The following is a 20,627-nucleotide window of genomic DNA, read 5'->3' on the forward strand; positions in this document are numbered from 1 at the left end:
TTGAGTCGAATGATGGAAATCGCCACAAAGTACACCAATGGTAAAGAAGAGGACCGACTCCGGAGCGGCAAGTACAAGCCGAGTCAGTCGGAGAAAGGAAACTCCAGTCGGAAGCAGAAGCGGAAGGCCGAGCCAGCTGCTCCTGGAGAGGCTCTGGCCGTGACTCGGGGAAAATTCAAAGGAAAGCCCAAAGGATCTTGGAACCCCAAGAAGGTAAAGGATAAAGAAGGAAATCACGTGATGGATCTGCCGTGTCACATCGACACGAAGAAAGACGAAGAGGGTAACTTCATCTACCCAAAGCATACCACTCGCCAGTGCCGGCTTTTGATCCAGCAGTTTCAAGGCAAGCAGCCCAAGGACAAAGAGAAGGAGTCGGACAAGGCTGAGGACAAGGAAGACAGTGATGGAGGTTACCCCCATGTCAATTCCACCCTGATGATTTTTGCTGATGTAGAGAGCAAAAGTCGACTGAAAGTGATCAACCGCGAGGTGAATATGGTCGCCCCGGCGACACCAAGCTATCTGAGATGGTCGAGTGGCTAAATGGGCGATTGAACTTCTTCCCCTTGATATCAAATTTGAGGCAAAGAAAGCCATTAAGTCCCAGGCTATAGCTGATTTCCTTGCCGAGTGGATTGAACAACAGCAGCCGACTCAAGTTCACTCGGAGCATTGGACCATGTTCTTTGATGGCTCTAAGATGTTAAATGGTTCTGGTGCTGGGGTTGTTCTGGTTTCCCCCCGAGGAGATAAGCTCAGATATGTGCTCCAGATCCACTTTGATTCCTCCAACAATGAAGCAGAGTATGAAGCACTTTTGTATGGGTTGCGCATGGCCATCTCACTCGGCGTCCGTCGCCTTATGGTTTATGGCGACTCAGATTTGGTGGTCAATCAGGTGATGAAGGAGTGGGATGTTAGAAGCCCAGCCATGACTGGATACTGCAATGCAGTGAGGAAGCTTGAAAAGAAATTCGAAGGGTTGGAGCTCCATCACATACCCCGACTGAAGAATCAAGCGGCTGATGATTTGGCGAAGATAGGTTCCAAGAGAGAAGCCATTCCCAGTGATGTGTTCTTGGAGCATATCCATACTCCGGCAGTCATAGAAGATCCTTTTACTGAAGAAGCTCCGCAGCCCAAGAGTATCACAGACCCGACTAAGGTCGAAGTGCCAGCAGTGGTCGACCTGATCATGGAAGCTTTGGTGATCACTCCCGATTGGACAGTACCATACATCGCGTATATCTTGAGGAAAGAGCTCCCGGAAGACGAAGAAGAGGCTCGACAGATCGTCCGCCGATCTAAAGCCTTTACTGTGATGAGGGGACAGTTGTATAGAGAAAGCGCGACTGGAGTCAGCCAGAAATGCATAACACCAGAGGAAGGTCGAATAATTCTGGATGATATCCACTCGGGGACCTGTGGCCATCATGCGTCCTCTCGGACCATCGTGGCCAAAGCATACCGAGCCGGATTTTATTGGCCAAGAGCGAACGAAATGGCAAAGGAGATAGTCGACAAGTGTGAGGGATGTCAATTTTACTCCAATATGTCACACAAGCCCACATCAGCTTTGAAGACCATACCACTCGTCTGGCCCTTCGCAGTATGGGGGTTGGATATGGTAGGGCCCCTGAGAACAGGCAGAAGCGGTTTTACGCATGTGCTGGTAGCAGTCGACAAGTTCACCAAGTGGATCGAGGCTAAACCCATCAAGAACCTTGATGCCGGTACTGCTGTCAGCTTCATCAGAGAATTGATATTCAGATATGGGGTCCCGCACATCATCATCACCGACAACGGGTCAAACTTCGATTCAGAGGAATTCAGGGCGTTCTGCACTTCTCAGGGCACACGAGTCGACTATGCTTCAGTCGCCCATCCTCAGTCGAATGGACAAGCAGAGCGGGCCAATGGCTTGATTCTTAAAGGGTTGAAGCCCCGACTGATGTGTGATCTCAAGCATGCGGCTAGAGCATGGGTCGACGAGCTTCCCTCGATACTTTGGGGGTTAAGGACCACACCTAATCGGTCGACTGGGAGAACTCCTTTCTTCCTGGTCTACGGAGCTGAAGTAGTCTTGCCGAGTGACCTTCTCCATAATGCTCCTCGAGTCGAGCTTTACACTGAAGCTGAAGCAGAACAAGCACGGCAGGACGCAATCGACCTTTTAGAGGAAGAAAGGGAGATGGCCCTGATCCGATCAACCATTTATCAACAAGACTTGCGCCGTTTCCACGCCAAAAACGTGAAGAGTCGAGCCTTCCAGGAAGGAGATTTGGTTCTCCGAGTGCATCAGCAGAAACCACATAAACTTGCTCCTTCTTGGGAAGGCCCCTTCGTCGTCACCAAGGTTCTCCACAATGGAGCGTACCGTCTTTACAACATCGAGCACAACATCGACGAGCCCCGAGCTTGGAACGCGGAGCTTCTCCGCCCCTTTTACACTTAAGTATTCACTCGGATGAGTTGTAATAAAAGTACTTCTGTAGTTTATTTATCAAAGACAAGGGCTTTATATTTTCCCCAGTAACTATACTTTTGTTCACATAAAGCAATCCCCCAGTGGGTGGCTTGGCTGCGAATCTGATTCGCCCAAGTCTGTAAAAAAAATCCTAACCGAGTGGTGAGTCAACCTCCCACTCGGGGGCTTAGCTGCGAAATCTGTTTCGCCTAAGTTAAACAAAATCCTACCGAGTGGTAAGCCAGCCTTCCACTCGGAGGCTTAGCTGCAGTCCAAGTACTCGCCTAAGTTAAACAAAATCCTACTGAGTGGCAAGCCAGCCTTCCACTCGGAGGCTTAGCTGCAGTCCAAGTACTCGCCTAAGTTAAACAAAATCCTACCAAGTGGTAAGCCAGCCTTCCACTCGGAGGCTTAGCTGCAGTCCAAGTACTCGCCTAAGTTAAACAAAATCCTACCAAGTGGCAAGCCAGCCTTCCACTCGGAGGCTTAGCTGCAGTCCAAGTACTCGCCTAAGTTAAACAAAACCCTACCGAGTGGTAAGCCAGCCTTCCACTCGGAGGCTTAGCTGCAGTCCAAGTACTCGCCTAAGTTCAAATACAACGTGCGCTACACAAGGAAGACGAGGTGCAGGTCGACTGCTACCCTCTCCTTCCGAGCTACGCCACAAATACTACGTGCGCTACGCAAGGAATACGAGGTGCAGGTCGACTACTACCCTCTCCTTCCGAGCTATGCCACAAATACAACGTGCGCTACGCAAGGAAGGCGAGGTGCAGGTCGACTGCTACCCTCTCCTTCCGAGCTACGCCACAAATACAACATGCGCTACGCAAGGAAAGCGAGGTGCAGGTCGACTGCTACCCTCTCCTTCCGAGCTACGCCACAAATACAATGTACGATCCGCAAGGAGGACGAGGTACAGGTCGACTGTTACCTTCCTCTCTAGAGGTACGCCTTGAAAATCCTACCAAGTGGAGAGCAAACCTCCCACTCGGGGGCTTAGCTGCAGCCCAGTGCTCACCTAAGTTTTTGAAATCCTACCGAGTGGAGAGCAGACCTCCCACTCGGGGGCTTAGCTGCAACCCAGTGCTCGCCTAAGTTTTTGAAAATACTACCGAGTGGAGAGCAGACCTCCCACTCGGGGGCTTAGCTGCAGCCCAGTGCTCGCCTAAGTTTTTGAAAATCCTACCGAGTGGAGAGCAGACCTCCCACTCGGGGGCTTAGCTGCAGCCCAGTGCTCGCCTAAGTTTTTGAAAATCCTACCGAGTGGAGAGCAGACCTCCCACTCGGGGGCTTAGCTGCAGCCCAGTGCTCGCCCAAGTTTTTGAAAATCCTACCGAGTGGAGAGCAGACCTCCCACTCGGGGGCTTAGCTGCAGCCCAGTGCTTGCCTAAGTTTTTGAAAATCCTACCGAGTGGAGAGCAGACCTCCCACTCGGGGGCTTAGCTGCTGCCCAGTGCTCGCTTAAGTATATTGGCGAACAAGTCGATTGCAATGAGCGCCTCGCTTCAACCTGCAAAAGACACCTCAAACCGGATGCAAACATATTCAACGTCGAATCCAGGTTCGGATAAAGCCTAAACGGAACCGAAAGTGCTCAGGAGCTAAGCCTGTTAAGTTTTGTCGGTTACAAAAATCACTCGACATACCAAGGCAAATTTAAAGTATCAAGCTCAGAAGTTTTTTACCCCTCCTGTGGAGGGCTGGATGGTGCAACAAACTCGTCCAGGTCGATTCCATCTGCAATCCGGGTGGCAGCGGCGATGAAGGTCTCCATGAAAGATTAGAAGTCGTACTTCTTGGTGTTAGCCACCCTAAGGGCCGCCAGCTTGTCCTCTCGTGCATCCTTGCAGTGAACGCGGACCAAGGACAGAGCAACATCCGCACCGCACCTAGCAGAAGATTTTTCCCACTCCTGCACTCGACTTGGGACTTCATTCAGTCAAGTCATCAGGAACTCGAGGTCGTTCTGGAGCATCTCTCTTGGCCAGAGTGTTGTGTCGATGCGAGAAGTTGCGACCTTCAGTCTTGCGAGATAGTCGATGACAGCAGCAACGCGAGATTCGAGCCAGAGCACATTCATGGCGACTTCATCTTTCACGGGAGAATTGATGGGATCCAAGTTTACTTCCAATCGTCCAGTCTCCTCTTCAAAGTTCTGGCAAAATTCTGCAAAGTTCAACCACTGAATCAAGACAACAATCGAGTGGAAGATCACAGTTAAATTGTCTGTTTGGTACAAAAGATTACCTTCAAGCATGAGGAATAGCTTTTTGGCGAGTCCACCTAGATAAGCCTCCAAATCGTTCTTCTTTCCCGCTAACTCACTGGCCTTATCATTCAGGGCGATCTTATCGCTTTTCAGTCGACTGACCTCCTTGTTGGCAGCATCAAGAGCAGCTTTCAGATTGGCATTTTCTTCTTCGAGCTTGGTGACTGAAGCCAGCTTCTCGTCTGCGAGCCTGGTCTTCTCTAAAGCCTCTTTGTGCATCTCAGCCAAGTCAAGGTCTTTCTTCTTCAGGGCAGCATTCACTTTGTCTGCAAAATTACAATGAGATCAGACTCTGAAACAAACGAAGGGTGAAGGCAGCCGTCGAAGACCTCACCAAACATACCTTTAGCTTCCTCCTTCGCCTTCGTTAAGTTCTCCTGGGTCAGCTTCAGATCAAGCTCGAGCTGGATGTGTTTGTTCTCCATCTCAGTGTAACGAGCCGCAAGATCGCAGGATTTCTGCGAAGAACCAATCGACAGATGTCAAGGACAATTCACTTCCGAGTGACTAAGAAAAAGTCATAGCGTTTCTAAGACTATGGCCGAATACAAACATTCGACCATAGTCTCGGGGACTACACCCAGTGGATGCACTCAGCGTGCCCCCACTAGTCTAAATCAGTGAGACTCGACCAGTCGACCACCAACACAAAAAAAACAGGAGGTGTTCTTCAGACTATCATCGACTGCCAGCAGTCGACCACAGCCTCGGGGACTACACCCAGTGGGTGCACTCAGCGTGCCCCCACCGGTCTATGAATCCATTCGACCTAGTCGAGTAAGGAAAAAGCTTAAGACATAAAGACTATGGTCGACTGCCAGCAGTCCACCATAGCCTTGGGGACTACACCCAGTGGGTGCACTCAGCGTGCCCCCACTAACCCGGAATTTCAATCGACACACCCAGTGGGTGTAGGACAAACTCTAAGAATTTCAGAAAAAAGGATTTTCAGATATCATATCCTAACAGAACAGGCGGTGACTGACTGACCTGAACATTACTCTGAAGAGCTGAAGTGGCGTCATAGGCTGCCTGGCTGGCTTCTCGGATTGCCTTCACTTGCTCCATCATGACCCCCGCCTGGCGTATTGCTTCTTTAGCGGCACTAGCTTGGTCTTCTGGGACGTGGTGGGTTGAGAAAAGCGAAGGTTGAGCAACACTCAACGATGAAGGGCGAGCACTCGTCAACGGCACCGCAAAGGATACGGTAGGCCGAGTGACATTGTCTCCCTCCACGATCAACGTCTCGGGTGCTGGCACGTCCCGAGTCGCCTTGCCAGCAGACGCTTTCCTGCTCCTCCTCTGCCTCAGTGGCTCCTCGTCGTCGTCATCCAGAAGGTCAATAACGACGTTAGAAGAAGCTGCGGAAATGAACCGAAATTAGAGACAAGAGGTCAATCGACTGAAGACAGAACTACCAGAGTCATACTAGGTCTTGAAGTAACAGCATCCTCCATCTCATGGTCTTCGGCCCTGGCGGAGGTATCAGAAGTAGCAGCAATGCAGTTCCATAAGTCAGTCGATTAGCCCATGAGTCGACCAAGAACAAGTTCATGAAACGGGAAAACTCAAGCTACGCCATTACCCTGAGATTGTGGGGATCACCATCTTCATCTTCGGCAAGACTTTCGCCGGCTTCGGCGGCACCACTCGAGATTGCTTTGGAGCTTTCTCAGTCGGTGCCGGAGAAGTGGTCCGAGGGCGCTTGGTCGATTGCGTGGCGGTTGCGACCCCCTTACCGCGCTCAGCCGCAGGATCATGGACAAGCTTCAAACGTCTCTCTGAGCGAGGAGGTACAACTTCCTCCTCCTCCTCCTCTTCCTCTTCCTCCTCGCCAGAGTCATCACCATCGTCATCGTCGTCAGCATTCGATTCCCACTCCTCTGGACTTTCGCCTCCACTTCCTTCCTCCTCCTCAGTCGGCGTTTGCGCTCCATTGGGCATTGAGTATAATTCGGTGGTAGCCTGACAGACAACAAAACAAAACAAAGGTCAATCAACCGATTCGCAGCAAAGCAGAATGAACGAGGCAAGATTACAATCGGAGATAAGTGGTCATACCGTGTCCGGTGTGTAGGAATGGTCGAGTGGTGGGATCCTCCTAGCCCCTCGTGGGTTGTCCTTACTCCCTGTGATTGCGGCCACCCACCTCTCCAGCGTGGCGTCATCGACTGCTTCTGGATGGACCCGAGTGGTGTCTTCGGTTCCACAGTACAGCCACATCGGATGGCCTCGGTAATGGAGCGGTTGGATACGCCGCCTCAGGAAGACCTCCAGAAGATCCATACCCGTCACTCCGTCTCGAACAAGCTGGATTACGCACTCCATCAACATTCTTACTTGAGGTTTCTCCTCAGGAAGCACCTTCAGAGAAGAGGGTTTGTTCACTCGGTTCATGGAGAACGGAGGGAGACCAGTCGACTGCCCCGGCGTCGACTCGTCTTGGCAGTAGAACCAGGTCGACTGCCACCCTCTGACCGACTCAGGAAGGGTCATGGCCGGGAAAGTGCTCTTACTCCTCATCTGAATCCCAAGACCCCCGCACATTTGGATAACCCTAGTCCTGTCATCGTCCGGACTCGCCTTTTTCACCATCTGTGAGCGACAGGTGAATATGTGCTTAAAGAGACCCCAGTGTGGTCGACAACCCAGGAAGTTCTCGCACATGGACACGAAAGCAGCAAGATAGGCAATAGAATTGGGAGTGAAATGATGGAGTTGCGCCCCAAAGAAGTTCAGAAATCCTCGGAAGAAAACACTCGGCGGCAGAGAGAATCCACGATCTACATGTGTGGCTAGGAGAACACACTCACCCTCCTGCGGCTGCAGTTGCCACTCGGACCCCGGGAGCCTCGCCGACCCGTGGGGGATCAATCCCTCGTTGGCTAGGTCATTGAGATCCGCCTCGGTGATGGTCGAGCGGATCCAATCCCCTTGGACCCAACCTTGCGGCAGGCAAGACCTTGACGAAGATCCGCCCCGACTGGGCGCTCTCCCCTTCGCTTTCCCCGTCGCCGTTGCTTTCTTCGCGTGCTCCAAGGCCACCGTCTTCTCCTTCACCATTGTCACCGGCGAAGCACGCGAGGAGCGGATGGGCGGAGGCGAGAGCAGGCGCAGCAGGCGGAGGCGGAGAGGGCAGAGGGAAGAATGAGAAGGCACTGTTCAAAAACCCTCGCCTGGCGCTTTATATAAAGTCGCTTCCGAGTGGCTGACAGGTAGGCCCGGGCGATCCTGTCACATCCCGAAACAGTCGCGCACGCGTGATACGTGGCGAAAAAGGTGGCGCGAAAATCAAGGCGTCCACGCCCTATCCCATCCGAGTACAGCGGGCCGCCCCGCTTCGCGCGCTTCCCAAAATTCGGATCCCACAAAATCCGCTAACGGCAGATCAATCTGTCAGGCAATAGATTTCCTGTGATCCGTCGCTCGGAAGTTCACTAAGTTCAAAAGTTCACTCGACAGAAGAAAGGAATGGATCAAGGCGACTGAAAGAAAAGTTGTTGCCATCGTTGCAAAAGATTATTGATTCAAGATGAGACATGTTCAGAACACAAAAACGGGTCGGAAAGATTATCAACTCCTTCCTCACTCAAACCTCGATCCATTCGGGGGCTAATGATGAAGTCATGTACCTAGGGTAGGGTCACGGGCCTATCCAAAGTACCCTCCCCAAGGACATCTTCAGAAGAAGCTACCTTCTAGTCGACTAAGAGAGATTCCACTCGACAAACTCGAAGGCACTCGACCATGAAGACTCACTCGACCACCAGGAGATCAAGAGCCACTCTGCATCCAAACGGTCTGTAATTAAGTAGTCTTTATAGTCATGATGACACTTTATGTAAGGCGTTACCAGTAACGCCCGTCTTTATGTACTTTAAACCCTGCATAACTGAGGGCCGGAGGGGTCTGGCAGACACTATATAAACCACCCCCTCCTCAGTGTAAAGGGTTCGCACCCCTGTAACTCATACGCATATAATCCAGTCGACCGCCTCCGGGCTCCAAGACGTAGGGCTGTTACTTCCTCCGAGAAGGGCTTGAACTCGTAAATCCCTTGCGTATACAACTACTCCATAGCTAGGATCTTGCCTCTCCATACTTACCCCCCATTCTACTGTCAGACTTAGAACCACGACAGCTGGGGCTACTAGGGCCCAAGGAGAAGATGACGGCCAAAGCGGCGGAGGCCCTCATCCGTAGGTTCGACGAGCCCCTCACCGATGATGACATCGGCATCATCGCCAAGTTGACCAGGCTCAACAAGGACGCGCTCCGTGTTGCCATGGGGATGGCGGGACCTGAAGCTGCTGCCGAGGAGGCCGTAGTGTAGTCATGTTAGGTCTTCATTGCTATCTCTGTTTCGTCTGTAGTTTCCGGCACCGGCCACCATTAGGGTGGCTCAAGTTAGGTTTAGTTCTTCTTTGTCCCAGTAGTGGTAGGAGGCATGGTTTGCGTCATCGAGGTTTGGGGCCTATTGGTGGTCGACGGCGTTCCCCGGCGAGCCCGGATGTGTTTCAGTTTCAGTTTCAGTATGGTAATGCAAATGTTAGCTGTCGGAATGGAAGCGCTTGCTGCTGGCTCATGTGTTCATTATTTTTGGAGAGAATGTGTGTGTCCAATGAATAGTACAACACCTGCGATTTTGAGTTGGAATGTACGAGGGCTGAATTCGCCGGCGAAGAGAACTGCAGTGCGTCAAGTTGCAGAAGTGCAGCATGTATCCATACTCTGTCTTCAGGAAACCAAGCTAGAAAGTTGGCAGCAGTCCACTGTCAGGGAGCTGGGAGGAAACGCATTAGAAGGATGCGCCGTTCTTCCAGCCATGGGCACCAGAGGAGGAGTTGCCATACTATGGAACAAGAGAAGCGTCAGTTTTGCCTCTCAAGCAGTCGGGTGTTTCTCGATCACGGGCAAAGTCACGGTGCTGCACGACGGATCTTGGTTCTGGCTGACAACAGTCTACGGCCCCGTAGATGACACACGCAAAGATGCATTCCTTGCTGAACTTGCCCATGCAGCACCACCATCTGGAAAGTCGTGGCTGATAAACGGGGATATTAACATCATTTATGAAGCCCGTGATAAAAACAACCTCAATCTGAACCGGAGGATCATGGGCATGTTCAGAGCAGCAATCGACAGAGCAAGCCTTAGAGAAATTAAGTGCAAGAACAGGAGATTTACATGGTCAAATGAGAGGGAAGATCCAACTTTGGTCAGTATCGACAAAGTGTTCTGCAACCTGGAATGGGAGGCCCTCTTCCCCTCATACATCCTGATGGCGGAATCAACGGCCTGCTCGGATCACTGTCCCCTCCTCCTGGCAAGCACCGCTACTCCGTGTAGAAAGCCGATGTTCCGTTTTGAAAATTTCTGGCCCATTTTCCCACATTTCCATGAAACTGTTGCCCGGGCTTGGCAGCGGCCGGTATATCACTCATGCCCTTTCGTCCGTTTGGTGAAGAAGATGAAGAGGATGGCAACAGATCTGAAAATTTGGGCAAGAGCTCACTTTAGTGATGCAAAGTTGCAGTTCCATCTGGCTTGCCAAGTGATTCCCCGACTGGATATTGCGCAAGAGAGCAGAAGGCTATAGGAGAGTGAATTTCTCCTAAGGAAACAACTCAAAATGAGAACTCTGGGGCTGGCGGCTGTGGAAAGAGCAAGGAAAAGATAGGCCTCAAGGATTTCTTGGCTCAAAGCTGGTGATGCACGCACGGCCTTTTTCCAAGCGAAGATCAACTCAAGGAGAAGAAAGAACTTCATTCACTCACTGCAAACTAATACGGTCATTGCCACGGCACATGAAGACAAAGCATCTATCATCCACAATCATTTCACTAATCTACTGGGCAACAAGGAGAACAGAGGAGGCACTCTCAACTTGGAGGAGCTCGACATGCCAACGCTGCAGAATGAAGGACCGGACATCCCTTTCTCTGAGCAGGAGGTTTGGGCTGCGATTCAGGCCTCCCCGGCAGAAAAAGCGCCAGGCCCAGATGGTTTCTCAGACACTTTTTATCGATCATGCTGGGCAACGATTAAAGATGATGTCATGGCAGTTTTTGACAGCTTCTACAGGCTGGCTGATGGAAACTTCGCCGAGCTCAACACGGCCATGATCGCCCTTCTCCCAAAGAAGGATGGGGCAACTAGAATCTCTGATTTTAGGCCCATCAGTCTCATACATTCTGTTGCAAAGTTGATCACCAAGGTTTTATCCATGAGACTCGCCGCTGTCATCGACCGGATCATCTCCCCTGCGCAATCTTCTTTTCAGAGGAAGAAATGTATTTATGATAGCTATTTGTACGTTCAGAACACGATCCAAGCGCTGCATAGAACTAGAACCCCGGCCCTTCTCCTCAAGCTTGACATCGCCAAGGCTTTTGATAGTGTATCATGGGAATATTTGATAGAACTTCTTCAGAGATTAGGTTTCTCGCATCGGTGGATAGATTGGGTAGCGCTCCTTCTGTCAACCTCCTCTTCGGCCTGCTTGTTGAACGGCGTCCCGGGCAGCTGTTTCTTGCACTTACGAGGGCTGCGGCAGGGTGATCCATTGTCGCCGCTGCTCTTCATACTCTGCATCGACTCCCTCCACCGACTGTTGGAGGCCGCTACCAGATCCGGCGTGCTGAGCTCCATCCCAGGCGCGGTGGTGCGGATGCGCACAAGCCTGTACGCAGACGATGCCATTATCTTCATAAACCCCAATCACACAGATATAGACAACCTACTAGATCTTCTACAACTTTTCGGCGATGCGACGGGGCTCGCGTCAATCTGTCAAAATCTTCAGCGATACCCATTAGATGCAACGACATAGACATTCAGGATGTTCTGCACAATTTTGCTGGCCCCACGGCGGTGTTCCCGTTTAAATACCTAGGGCTTCCTGTCACGATCGCCGCATCAAGTTAGTCCATCTTCAGGCCATCCTCGACGGAATTAGAGCGAGGCTCGCTGGCTGGAAAGGGAAACTCTTGCCATTGGCAGGACGCCGTGTCCTAGTACGCTGTGTGCTTTCTGCCATGCCTACCTTCGCGTCGTTCACGGCGCTGCGAATCCCAAAGAGGTTCATAAAGGAGATCGACAAGGCAAGACGGCGATTCCTCTGGGCGGGCGACGAAGAAATCTCGGGCGGCAAATGCAAGGTTGGATGGGCATCTGTCACCAAGCCGGAGCAGCGGGGCGGGCTAGGCATCCCCGACCTCACTCGTTTCGCCCAGGCCCTGCGGTTGCGCTGGTTGTGGCTATCCTGGAGGCAGCCAACCAGGCCTTGGGTCGGCACCGGGACGCCGTGCGACGCAGCCGACCGGGCTCTTTTCACGGCCTCCACGGCGGTGACCATCGGAAATGGGACTAGTGCATCTTTCTGGTCCTGTTCATGGCTGGGAGGGCGGCAGCTGTGCTTGGCATACCCCGATCTGTTTGCCCGATCCATCCGCAAGAACAGAAGCGTAAAGGAAGCTCTGACAGCTGATCGATGGATCCTCGACCTCCGCAACAACGGCGACTATAACACCATTGTCCATCAAGTCGTGCAGCTGGCAAGAGAGATCAGAGGGGCTCAAATCAACCTGGAGCCTCAGGACCCGGACACGATCAAATGGAAGCTCTGCAGCTTGGGCAACTACTCGGCAAGGTCGGCGTATAACGCACAATTCGACAGCAATCAACCATGCAGTTTCAAAAACATCATTTGAAAGATCTGGGCTCCAGGGAAAGTGAAAATGTTCCTATGGCTATTGCACCTGGACAGACTCTGGTGCAATGACCGTCTTCAGAGGAGAGGATGGCCGAATGGCTACTTTTGCCCCTTGTACCTGCGCAGCCTGGAGACGTCGCTGCATCTGGCCTGGGAGTGTCCCGTGGCAATGCAGGTATGGAACACCGCGGCATCATGGACGGGGTGCAGCTCTTTGAACCAGCGGGTGTGGAGCAGTGATACAACGACAACGGCCAAAGTTCAGAAGATTGTGGCTGTCGCAGCCCAAGAGCACATGAAGGGCACAAAGACCATGATCGCCCTTGTCTCATGGCACATCTGGTTGGAAAGGAATGCTTGTGTTTTCAGGGGCAAACAGGCGGACGCACGGCACATCATCAAAGCATGCCAGAGCGACATGGAGCAATGGCGACTCGCCGGCGCAAGATGCATCCAACAGCCCTTTGGGGAAGTGACGTGAGAGATCTCCCTGTGCGTACGGTAGCTTAGGTTTTCCTGGATGTAACGCTTGGGGGCCCGATCTAAGATGTAACGCCTCTGTTTTTCCTGATCGCTTGATCAACCATAGTAACCTCTCTCCCTGCTAAATGAAATGAAAACCAGCTATGCTGGACACTTCAAAAAAAAATAGAGAATGCATCAAAAGAGGTGATAGCTCGAACTCACGAATCATCTCTTATACCTAGCAGAGCATAGGCATTGGGTCTCAAGAGCCTAGGTACGAAGGCTGGCATACTATTTCGAGTATATATGAGAAAAAAAATCAATATTGATTGAAACCAAAAGAGGAAAAATCAATATTGATTGAAACATACCTAGCGACGAGCTAAGTCCTAACTCATCTAGCCTTGTCATTGAAACCAAAGACACCGCGGCATACAAGGTCTTGGCAACATAGTTTGCATGAGTTGCACAGAAAATACATGAAGTTGAGTATATTTAAGAAATATTTCTCACTCGCTATTAATATGTCCTAGCCCTTCCACCCTCATCTCTCCATCCGAACACGCTCGAGGCATTGGAGATGTTGTGGGCAGACCATGTCTATGCATGTCCGGTATTTCAAGAGTTACTTTTCATCGATTAGAAACACAAATGAAATTTATTTAATGCGAGTCCTTGTTGAATATTGCACACTTTGTTCCGTGCTTTGCTATAGAAATCTCAATCTGCCACGCGCTTGCCTCCTTAGTGAACGCAAAAAGCGATGTGATATAAGTCAGGTGGATCAAAAGGGCATGAAGGTTTCGTGGTGTAGTTAGGTCGCTTTGGTTTCTTAAAACTTGACTCCAGCAATTGTCACAACGGTTTCGTGGTGTAGTTGGTTATCACGTCAGTCTAACACACTGAAGGTCTCCGGTTCGAACCCGGGCGAAGCCAAAATTATATTTTTTTACCTTTTCTTTTTTGCAATTTCAACAGTGAAAAAAAAGAGAAGAAAAAAAAGATAAATGGCCCATGCAGGTCTCGAACCTGCGACCTTCGCGTTATTAGCACGACGCTCTAACCAGCTGAGCTAATAGGCCAGTTATGCATACAATTATTTTGGGAATTTAATCATAATATATTTGATTTGGTTTGCAGCTTTTTATTTTTTTAGGAGAAGGTCTGCAGGTTTTTGTTTGAACAGCGAAGAGCAGGTTGGTTTTGGATTGACATGAGCGTACACCAGGTGCAACAGCCATCAATTCAATGCATCAAATTTGGCTCCCCACATATGTCCAGCACCTTCTCGTCTCCCATCCGCCTGAGAGCAAAACACCAGCCTTCCCTAGCTCAGTTTGGGATCACCGGTACAGTTGTCTCCCTGCAGCAGGTTTTACGGATAATCTTTCTTGTTCTTGTTCTTCTTTTTCTTCTCCCTGCAACAAGGTTATGCTGCTGCTCACTTTTGATCCAGCTTGACTAGTCTGTCTGGGGATTGAGGAATCTAAGATTAACCGAGTACAAAAACTGTGGGCTGTATAACGACCGCGACTTTCCAAGTTTGCAGTTTTCCTCCAGATTTTCAGTTGTGAAATGTGTAGCTGGGTAAAATTCTGCTATCTATTAGTGGGCATGCCCTTATTTACCAAGCAGAGAAAGCGTAAGGGCATCTTCAACGCTGACTGGCAAAGTTGCTTCCGCTTCTGTTCGCGGATACTGATGCCGGAGCCCGCATCCAATGTTAGCCGCATACATTTTAACAACTTTTTCAACTAATCGGGCGAAATTCGTGCAAACACAGCGGATTTCATATAAAGCTTCGACATTCAAGCAAACACAGCGGATTTTCATTATATTTAGAAAAAAAACGTTCCGAACTCTAAACCTGTCCTACGCCGGCTGCCGGCGTCCAAGCCCTTGTTGTGCCCTTCCTGGGACCGCGTTCTCCATCCGTCGTCTCCATGAGCACGGGCGATAAGTCCGATGAAATGAAGATGCGTTTTTCGGCGAGGAAGAGTAGAACACCGGAGACGGACCGACCCACATGGGACACAAGGCCCTGCCGCCCCCCGCCCTACTCATCCTTGGAGGATTCCTTGCCTTGTATGTCGCCGGTGGACGTGAGGTCCATGATGGAAATGATTGCGCCGACGCTCTAGTCGTCCCACCGCGCCGCCCGAAAGTTCGTTGGCGGCACGTAGGAGGCGCGACTCGCGTTGTTCTCGTCCGCGAACGCCTGCAGCTGCGCCTTCGCGCCAGCCGCTTCCTGGCGAGCAGCGGCTTGAGCACGGGCGGCCTCGTAGATCGCTCGCTACTCTGCGACGAAGTTGAGATTCGCCACGGCATGGCCGCAACGCCTCTCGCCGTCGATTTGGCTCTCTGCCAGCCAGTTCTGCTCTAGGAGAAACATGTTGTACCGTTGTTCTTCCCGCGCCTGCTGGAACACCGACATAGGCGCCGACGCAGGCCACTCCTCCGCCATGGCGACGTTGTAGTGCGCTTGCGCCAGCTCCATGGTGAAGTCGGCATGCACATGCGCGGGCTCCAATGCAGTGTCGTCAGAGCCCATCTCCATCGTGGGGTCGTCCTCCTCGTTGAAGATGCCGGGCGAGCTGGTCGGCATGCTGACCTTGATCTGCTTGGCACGATGGCTCTGCCAAGCGGCCGCAAGGGCGGCCACCTCGTGCTTCATCTCCGTGAAAAGGCTCTCCCACCGAGTGTTGCCGCCTGCAGTCATGGCGGATGTGGTGCAAGGGAGGAGGATATAGAGTGGCTTGTGTTGTGGCGTGGAGTTAACTGGGTGTGGCCGCCTTTAGATAGATAATTTCGGTGAGGCCTAACGTCCTGGTGCATCAATGCGCGGTGCCGGAGTGGGTTTCTCGCCGATGAGCCTGCTTAACGGCAGCATACGGACGGACGGGCATTGAATGGGCGTGGTAGATATCTGTCTCATCCTGTCTAGTAATGCGTCTCCGGCATTGAACAGGCGCGGACACCGGGGACGCCGTCGCAGGCGGCCCGCTCGTCTGACATGCCGCTTCAATGCCGGAGCCAGTGAGAGGTCACGTCCACTCTGGGCCGGCTTCAATGTGGACTGGACGCTCTACAACGACATGAACGCGGCCAGTTGGCGCATGGGTGGGAACGCGCGCGGGCCAGGGAAGAGGTTTTTGGGTAGGCTAGGGTGGTCAGAAGAGGTTGTGGCTACTGTCCGGATGCCCGCCAAGCTCTCCCTCCCTAGTTTGTCTTCCATTTGCGGGAGAAAGTGTGTCCGGATCGTCCTGCAAACCGATGCAGGACCGCATTGGATGACACAACATGTTCAGACCGCGTGGTTCGGACGGTTGCGAACGGTTTGGGGGTTACCGATGGAGATGCTCTAAGACGACATGTGAGGTATATGTGCTTAAAAAGACATGCCATCAAATGTTTTCATGTTATTACTGCTTAATATTTTTTTAACGGTTCAAATACTATAGTTATTGCAGTTTTCCTTTGATATCTTATTGTGATCCATTAAAAGAAAACACGAAAATTTGTCGGCTCTGTTTTGCGTCTTGCAGACTCACGTTTTACATACAATTTAGTTTTATCGTGCTCTATTATTTGGGGTAGGATTGTCTGACTCAAGTTGGAAGTGATAGGAGACTGTGTGTGTCGTGTAGTGCTGTTTGGCCCTGTGTGTGATGCAAGTGGCCGAGTACGACTGTAACCATATAATTTCCTCATAATTAATTTATTATGATGTCATGACCATGATTTATTGTTTTTAGTAGGGCGTGGTTAGGTCTCACTCGACTGAGAATTAACCAAGTCTCAGTCAAGTGATATAGTATGTAAACTGAAAATATATTTTTGTATGAATCTCCATGCAAAATCGAAGGAACATAACATCAACTGAGACATAACGAAGTTTCGGTCGACTAGCAAAACTGCAATATATACTTTGATCATTGTGTGTGCCAAGATGACTAGCCCGCGCAGACGAACGGATTGATGACTAGTTCTCTCTCGTTGCACTTCCCGGTCGTGTGTAACGGCAGAAAAAAAGAAGGGTGAAAGTTTGAGATGGAAGGGAAAAGTCATTAGTCCACAACATGTGATTCCCGCGATCAAACTTCCAAACACACCGTCCCGATCGACACTGACTAGTGACTCACATGTTTCGCGTTCAACCATGCGCGCACGTTTGTTCCCAAAAACATGGGGGAAAATTAAGAATCCTTGGCAGCTTACTCCGGTCGCTGCCGCGCGCCGCGTGCAACACCTTCAGAGACCGCGAGAGCCGAATAATGGCGGACGAACCCATTCCGTCGCGGAAACTGGCCTGTATGGAGACATATCTGGCGGGGCTGTACTCGAGAAAGCAACGCATGCATTGTCTCTATTTAATCGGCAGCTCCTACCGTGTGTCGCCTCATCTTCTCCTCCCCCCCGTCGCCTCTACCGGCCGAAACAGTTCATTGCAAGCTGCAACGAGTAGCTGCGCCGTGTGCGTGCACGTCCACGTGCGGTGTCTCTCTTCTCCAATGGCGCTCCAAGCATCGTTGCCTTCCGCGTTCCACGCGGCCCCGGCCATCACTCACGCTTCTTGTCGGCGGCAGGTGCGTACGGCCGATTGATCGCCGGGGAAATGGCCTCGATCTCTTGCCTGTTAACGACTTTGGCATGGAGACGTTTGCCTTTGGGTTAGGTCTCCCGTGCCGGCTCGGCTCGCCGGAGTATCTGTTTGATCGATGTGTTGCTGACGGGGTGATTATATTTGATGTCGTACGCTTGCAGTTCCAACTGCGTGCGAGCGCTGCGGCCGCGGCTAGCAGCGCCGGCGCCGGCGACGGGAAGGTGGTGATGGGGAAGCAGCCGGCGACGGGCGCGTGGAAGATCGACTACTCCGGCGAGAAGCCGGCCACGCCGCTGCTCGACACCATCAACTACCCCGTCCACATGAAAAACCTCTCCACCACGGTACCTATATATTCTCCTCCAACTCGGGCTGCCTATGTGATCGATAACAACAGTTAGCTTAACGAAGCTGGGTTGGCATGGCAGGACTTGGAGCAGTTGTCCGCGGAGCTCCGTGCGGAGATCGTGAACACGGTGTCCAAGACCGGCGGCCACCTGAGCTCCAGCCTGGGGGTGGTGGAGCTCACGGTGGCGCTACACCACGTCTTCGACACGCCCGAGGACAAGATCATCTGGGACGTCGGCCACCAGTCGTACCCGCACAAGATCCTCACGGGCCGCCGGTCGCGGATGCACACCATCCGGAAGACCTCCGGCCTCGCCGGGTTCCCCAAGCGCGACGAGAGCGTGCACGACGCGTTCGGCGCCGGCCACAGCTCCACGAGCATCTCCGCCGCGCTCGGGATGGCCGTCGCGCGTGACCTCCAGGGCAAGCAGAACCACGTCATCTCTGTCATCGGAGACGGCGCCATGACCGCCGGGCAGGCCTACGAGGCCATGAACAACTCCGGCTACCTCGACTCCAACATGATAGTGGTCCTGAATGATAACAAGCAGGTCTCCCTCCCGACGGCCACCCTCGACGGTCCGGCCAAGCCAGTGGGCGCGTTGAGCAAGGCTCTCACCAAGCTCCAGTCCAGCACCAAGCTCCGGCGGCTCCGGGAGGCCGCCAAGACCGTCACCAAGCAGATCGGGGGCACGACGCACGAGGTGGCAGCCAAAGTGGATGAGTACGCGCGCGGCATGATGAGCGCCCCGGGCTCATCCCTCTTCGAGGAGCTCGGGCTCTACTACATCGGCCCCGTGGACGGCCATAACCTCGAGGACCTGGTCACCATCTTCGAGAAGATCAAGTCCATGCCGGCGTCCGGGCCCGTGCTCATCCACATCGTAACGGAGAAGGGGAAGGGGTACCCGCCGGCGGAGGCCGCCGCCGACAAGATGCACGGCGTGGTCAAGTTTGACCCGACGACGGGGAAGCAGTTCAAGACCAAGAGCCCGACGCTGTCGTACACGCAGTACTTCGCCGAGTCGCTCATCCGGGAGGCGGAGGTGGACGACAAGGTGGTGGCGATCCACGCGGCCATGGGCGGCGGCACGGGGCTCAACTACTTCCAGAAGCAGTTCCCGGAGCGGTGCTTCGACGTGGGCATCGCGGAGCAGCACGCCGTGACCTTCGCAGCAGGGCTCGCCGCCGAGGGGATGAAGCCGTTCTGCGCCATCTACTCCTCGTTTCTGCAGCGCGGGTACGATCAGGTGGTGCACGACGTGGACCTGCAGCGGCTGCCGGTGCGCTTCGCCCTCGACAGGGCGGGCCTCGTCGGCGCGGACGGCCCCACGCACTGCGGCGCGTTCGACGTGACGTACATGGCCTGCCTGCCGAACATGGTGGTCATGGCGCCCGCCGACGAGGCCGAGCTCATGCACATGGTCGCCACCGCCAGCGCCATCGACGACCGCCCAAGCTGTTTCCGCTTCCCCCGCGGCAACGGCGTGGGTGCCGTGCTTCCCCTCGACAATAGAGGCACCCCGATTCAGGTAGGCAAGGGGAGGGTGCTCGTCGGAGGCAACAGGGTGGCGCTGCTAGGATACGGCACGATGGTGCAGGCCTGCCTGAAGGCGGCGGAGCTGCTGAAGGAGCACGGCGTGTTCATCACCGTCGCCGACGCCCGCTTCTGCAAGCCGCTGGACACGGAGCTGATCCGTGACCTCGCCGCCGAGCACGAGATCCTCATCACCGCCGAGGAGGGCTCCATCGGAGGCTTCGGCTCCCACGTGGCGCACTACCTCAGCCTCAGCGGCCTCCTCGACGGCCCCCTCAAGGTAAGAATAGTACTAGTACTTTTTTGGCGAATAGAATAGTGTTTCTTTCAGAAGAAGACGGGAACGTTCCTGCTTGGAACTTTTTAGGGTCGGTCACTGATGGTTAGATTTGTTTGTTGCAGCTGAGATCGATGTTTCTACCGGACCGGTACATTGACCATGGCGCCGCGGAGGACCAGATGGAGGAGGCCGGCCTAACGCCGAGGCACATCGCCGCCACGGTGCTGTCCCTATTGGATCGGCCACTGGAAGCGCTCCACATCAAGTGATTCAATCAACCAACCAGCATGTGTTAGTGTTATACATGGATCTTTGAAGGACTCCACATTGCTGCTGCTGCTGCTCCCCGCTCGCTAACAGTTACATGGATCTTTGAAGGACTCGGCAATGCTAGGTAGCTGGAGATGCCATGCCAATGTCCGCGGGTGTTTGATTCTTGGCTTGTTCTCATGCTTCCAAATGAGTTGGAGCCTTTCTTTGAACCGGAGGATACATGCATATAGATATGCATGCATCCATATGTTCTCCCCTTTTGGGTTTTGTATAGATGGTTATTGCAATTTGTAAGTATATTAATTAATCAGACCACGTAATGTAATACATTGTCTTTAGTTTATGGATGTGAGAAATTAATTAGGCATTTCCCATGCCCGTTATAGGCTTATCATGACTTATAGATTGCCTCCTGGTTTTTGTCCTAGTGTAATGCTTGTTTTGATGGAATCATGAGAATGGATGGATTAGCATGTGGAGTGTGGAAGCGACGCATACTAATACGTCCTTTCCGTGACTGGTGATTCATGTGTTGATTGATGCCTAGGGCCATGTCGAGCTTGTTGTTTTAGAGTCTCCTGTGTGTTTGTGTTTTCTTTCTGAATTTGGAGGTTATTGTAGATTTGTTCCATCTCATTTATGTATATACAACTCTCTGTATTTTT

The 20,627-nt window shown here is 52.5% G+C and overlaps 1 protein-coding gene and 2 non-coding genes across 3 annotated transcripts; 2 read left to right on the forward strand and 1 right to left on the reverse strand.

Moving 5' to 3' along the window:
- Positions 1-13,783: 13,783 nt before the first annotated feature.
- On the forward strand, positions 13,784-13,857 carry TRNAV-AAC (transfer RNA valine (anticodon AAC)). Its single transcript has one exon. It is a non-coding gene; the product is annotated as a tRNA-Val (tRNA).
- A 72-nt stretch (positions 13,858-13,929) lies between these two features.
- Positions 13,930-14,003, reverse strand: TRNAI-AAU (transfer RNA isoleucine (anticodon AAU)). The gene has a single exon. It is a non-coding gene; the product is annotated as a tRNA-Ile (tRNA).
- A 3,335-nt stretch (positions 14,004-17,338) lies between these two features.
- On the forward strand, positions 17,339-20,269 carry LOC123098267 (probable 1-deoxy-D-xylulose-5-phosphate synthase 2, chloroplastic). Its single transcript, XM_044520220.1, has 4 exons — positions 17,339-17,507; positions 17,686-17,868; positions 17,953-19,689; positions 19,812-20,269. Exons 1-4 carry the CDS (start codon positions 17,433-17,435, stop codon positions 19,956-19,958), a joined length of 2,142 nt encoding a protein of 713 aa, XP_044376155.1. The 5' UTR covers positions 17,339-17,432; the 3' UTR covers positions 19,959-20,269.
- Positions 20,270-20,627: the final 358 nt, after the last annotated feature.

Source organism: Triticum aestivum, chromosome 1B, assembly GCF_018294505.1.
Source record: "Triticum aestivum cultivar Chinese Spring chromosome 1B, IWGSC CS RefSeq v2.1, whole genome shotgun sequence".
Classification (NCBI taxonomy): domain Eukaryota; kingdom Viridiplantae; phylum Streptophyta; class Magnoliopsida; order Poales; family Poaceae; genus Triticum; species Triticum aestivum.

Bases quoted from the DNA above. Each gene is read 5' to 3' on its own strand.
- LOC123098267 (XM_044520220.1), top strand. From the start codon at position 17,433: ATGGCGCTCCAAGCATCGTTGCCTTCCGCGTTCCACGCGGCCCCGGCC. The intron at 17,508-17,685 runs GTGCGTACGGCC...GTACGCTTGCAG, and splicing joins ACGCTTCTTGTCGGCGGCAG to TTCCAACTGCGTGCGAGCGC. The intron at 17,869-17,952 runs GTACCTATATAT...TTGGCATGGCAG, and splicing joins TGAAAAACCTCTCCACCACG to GACTTGGAGCAGTTGTCCGC.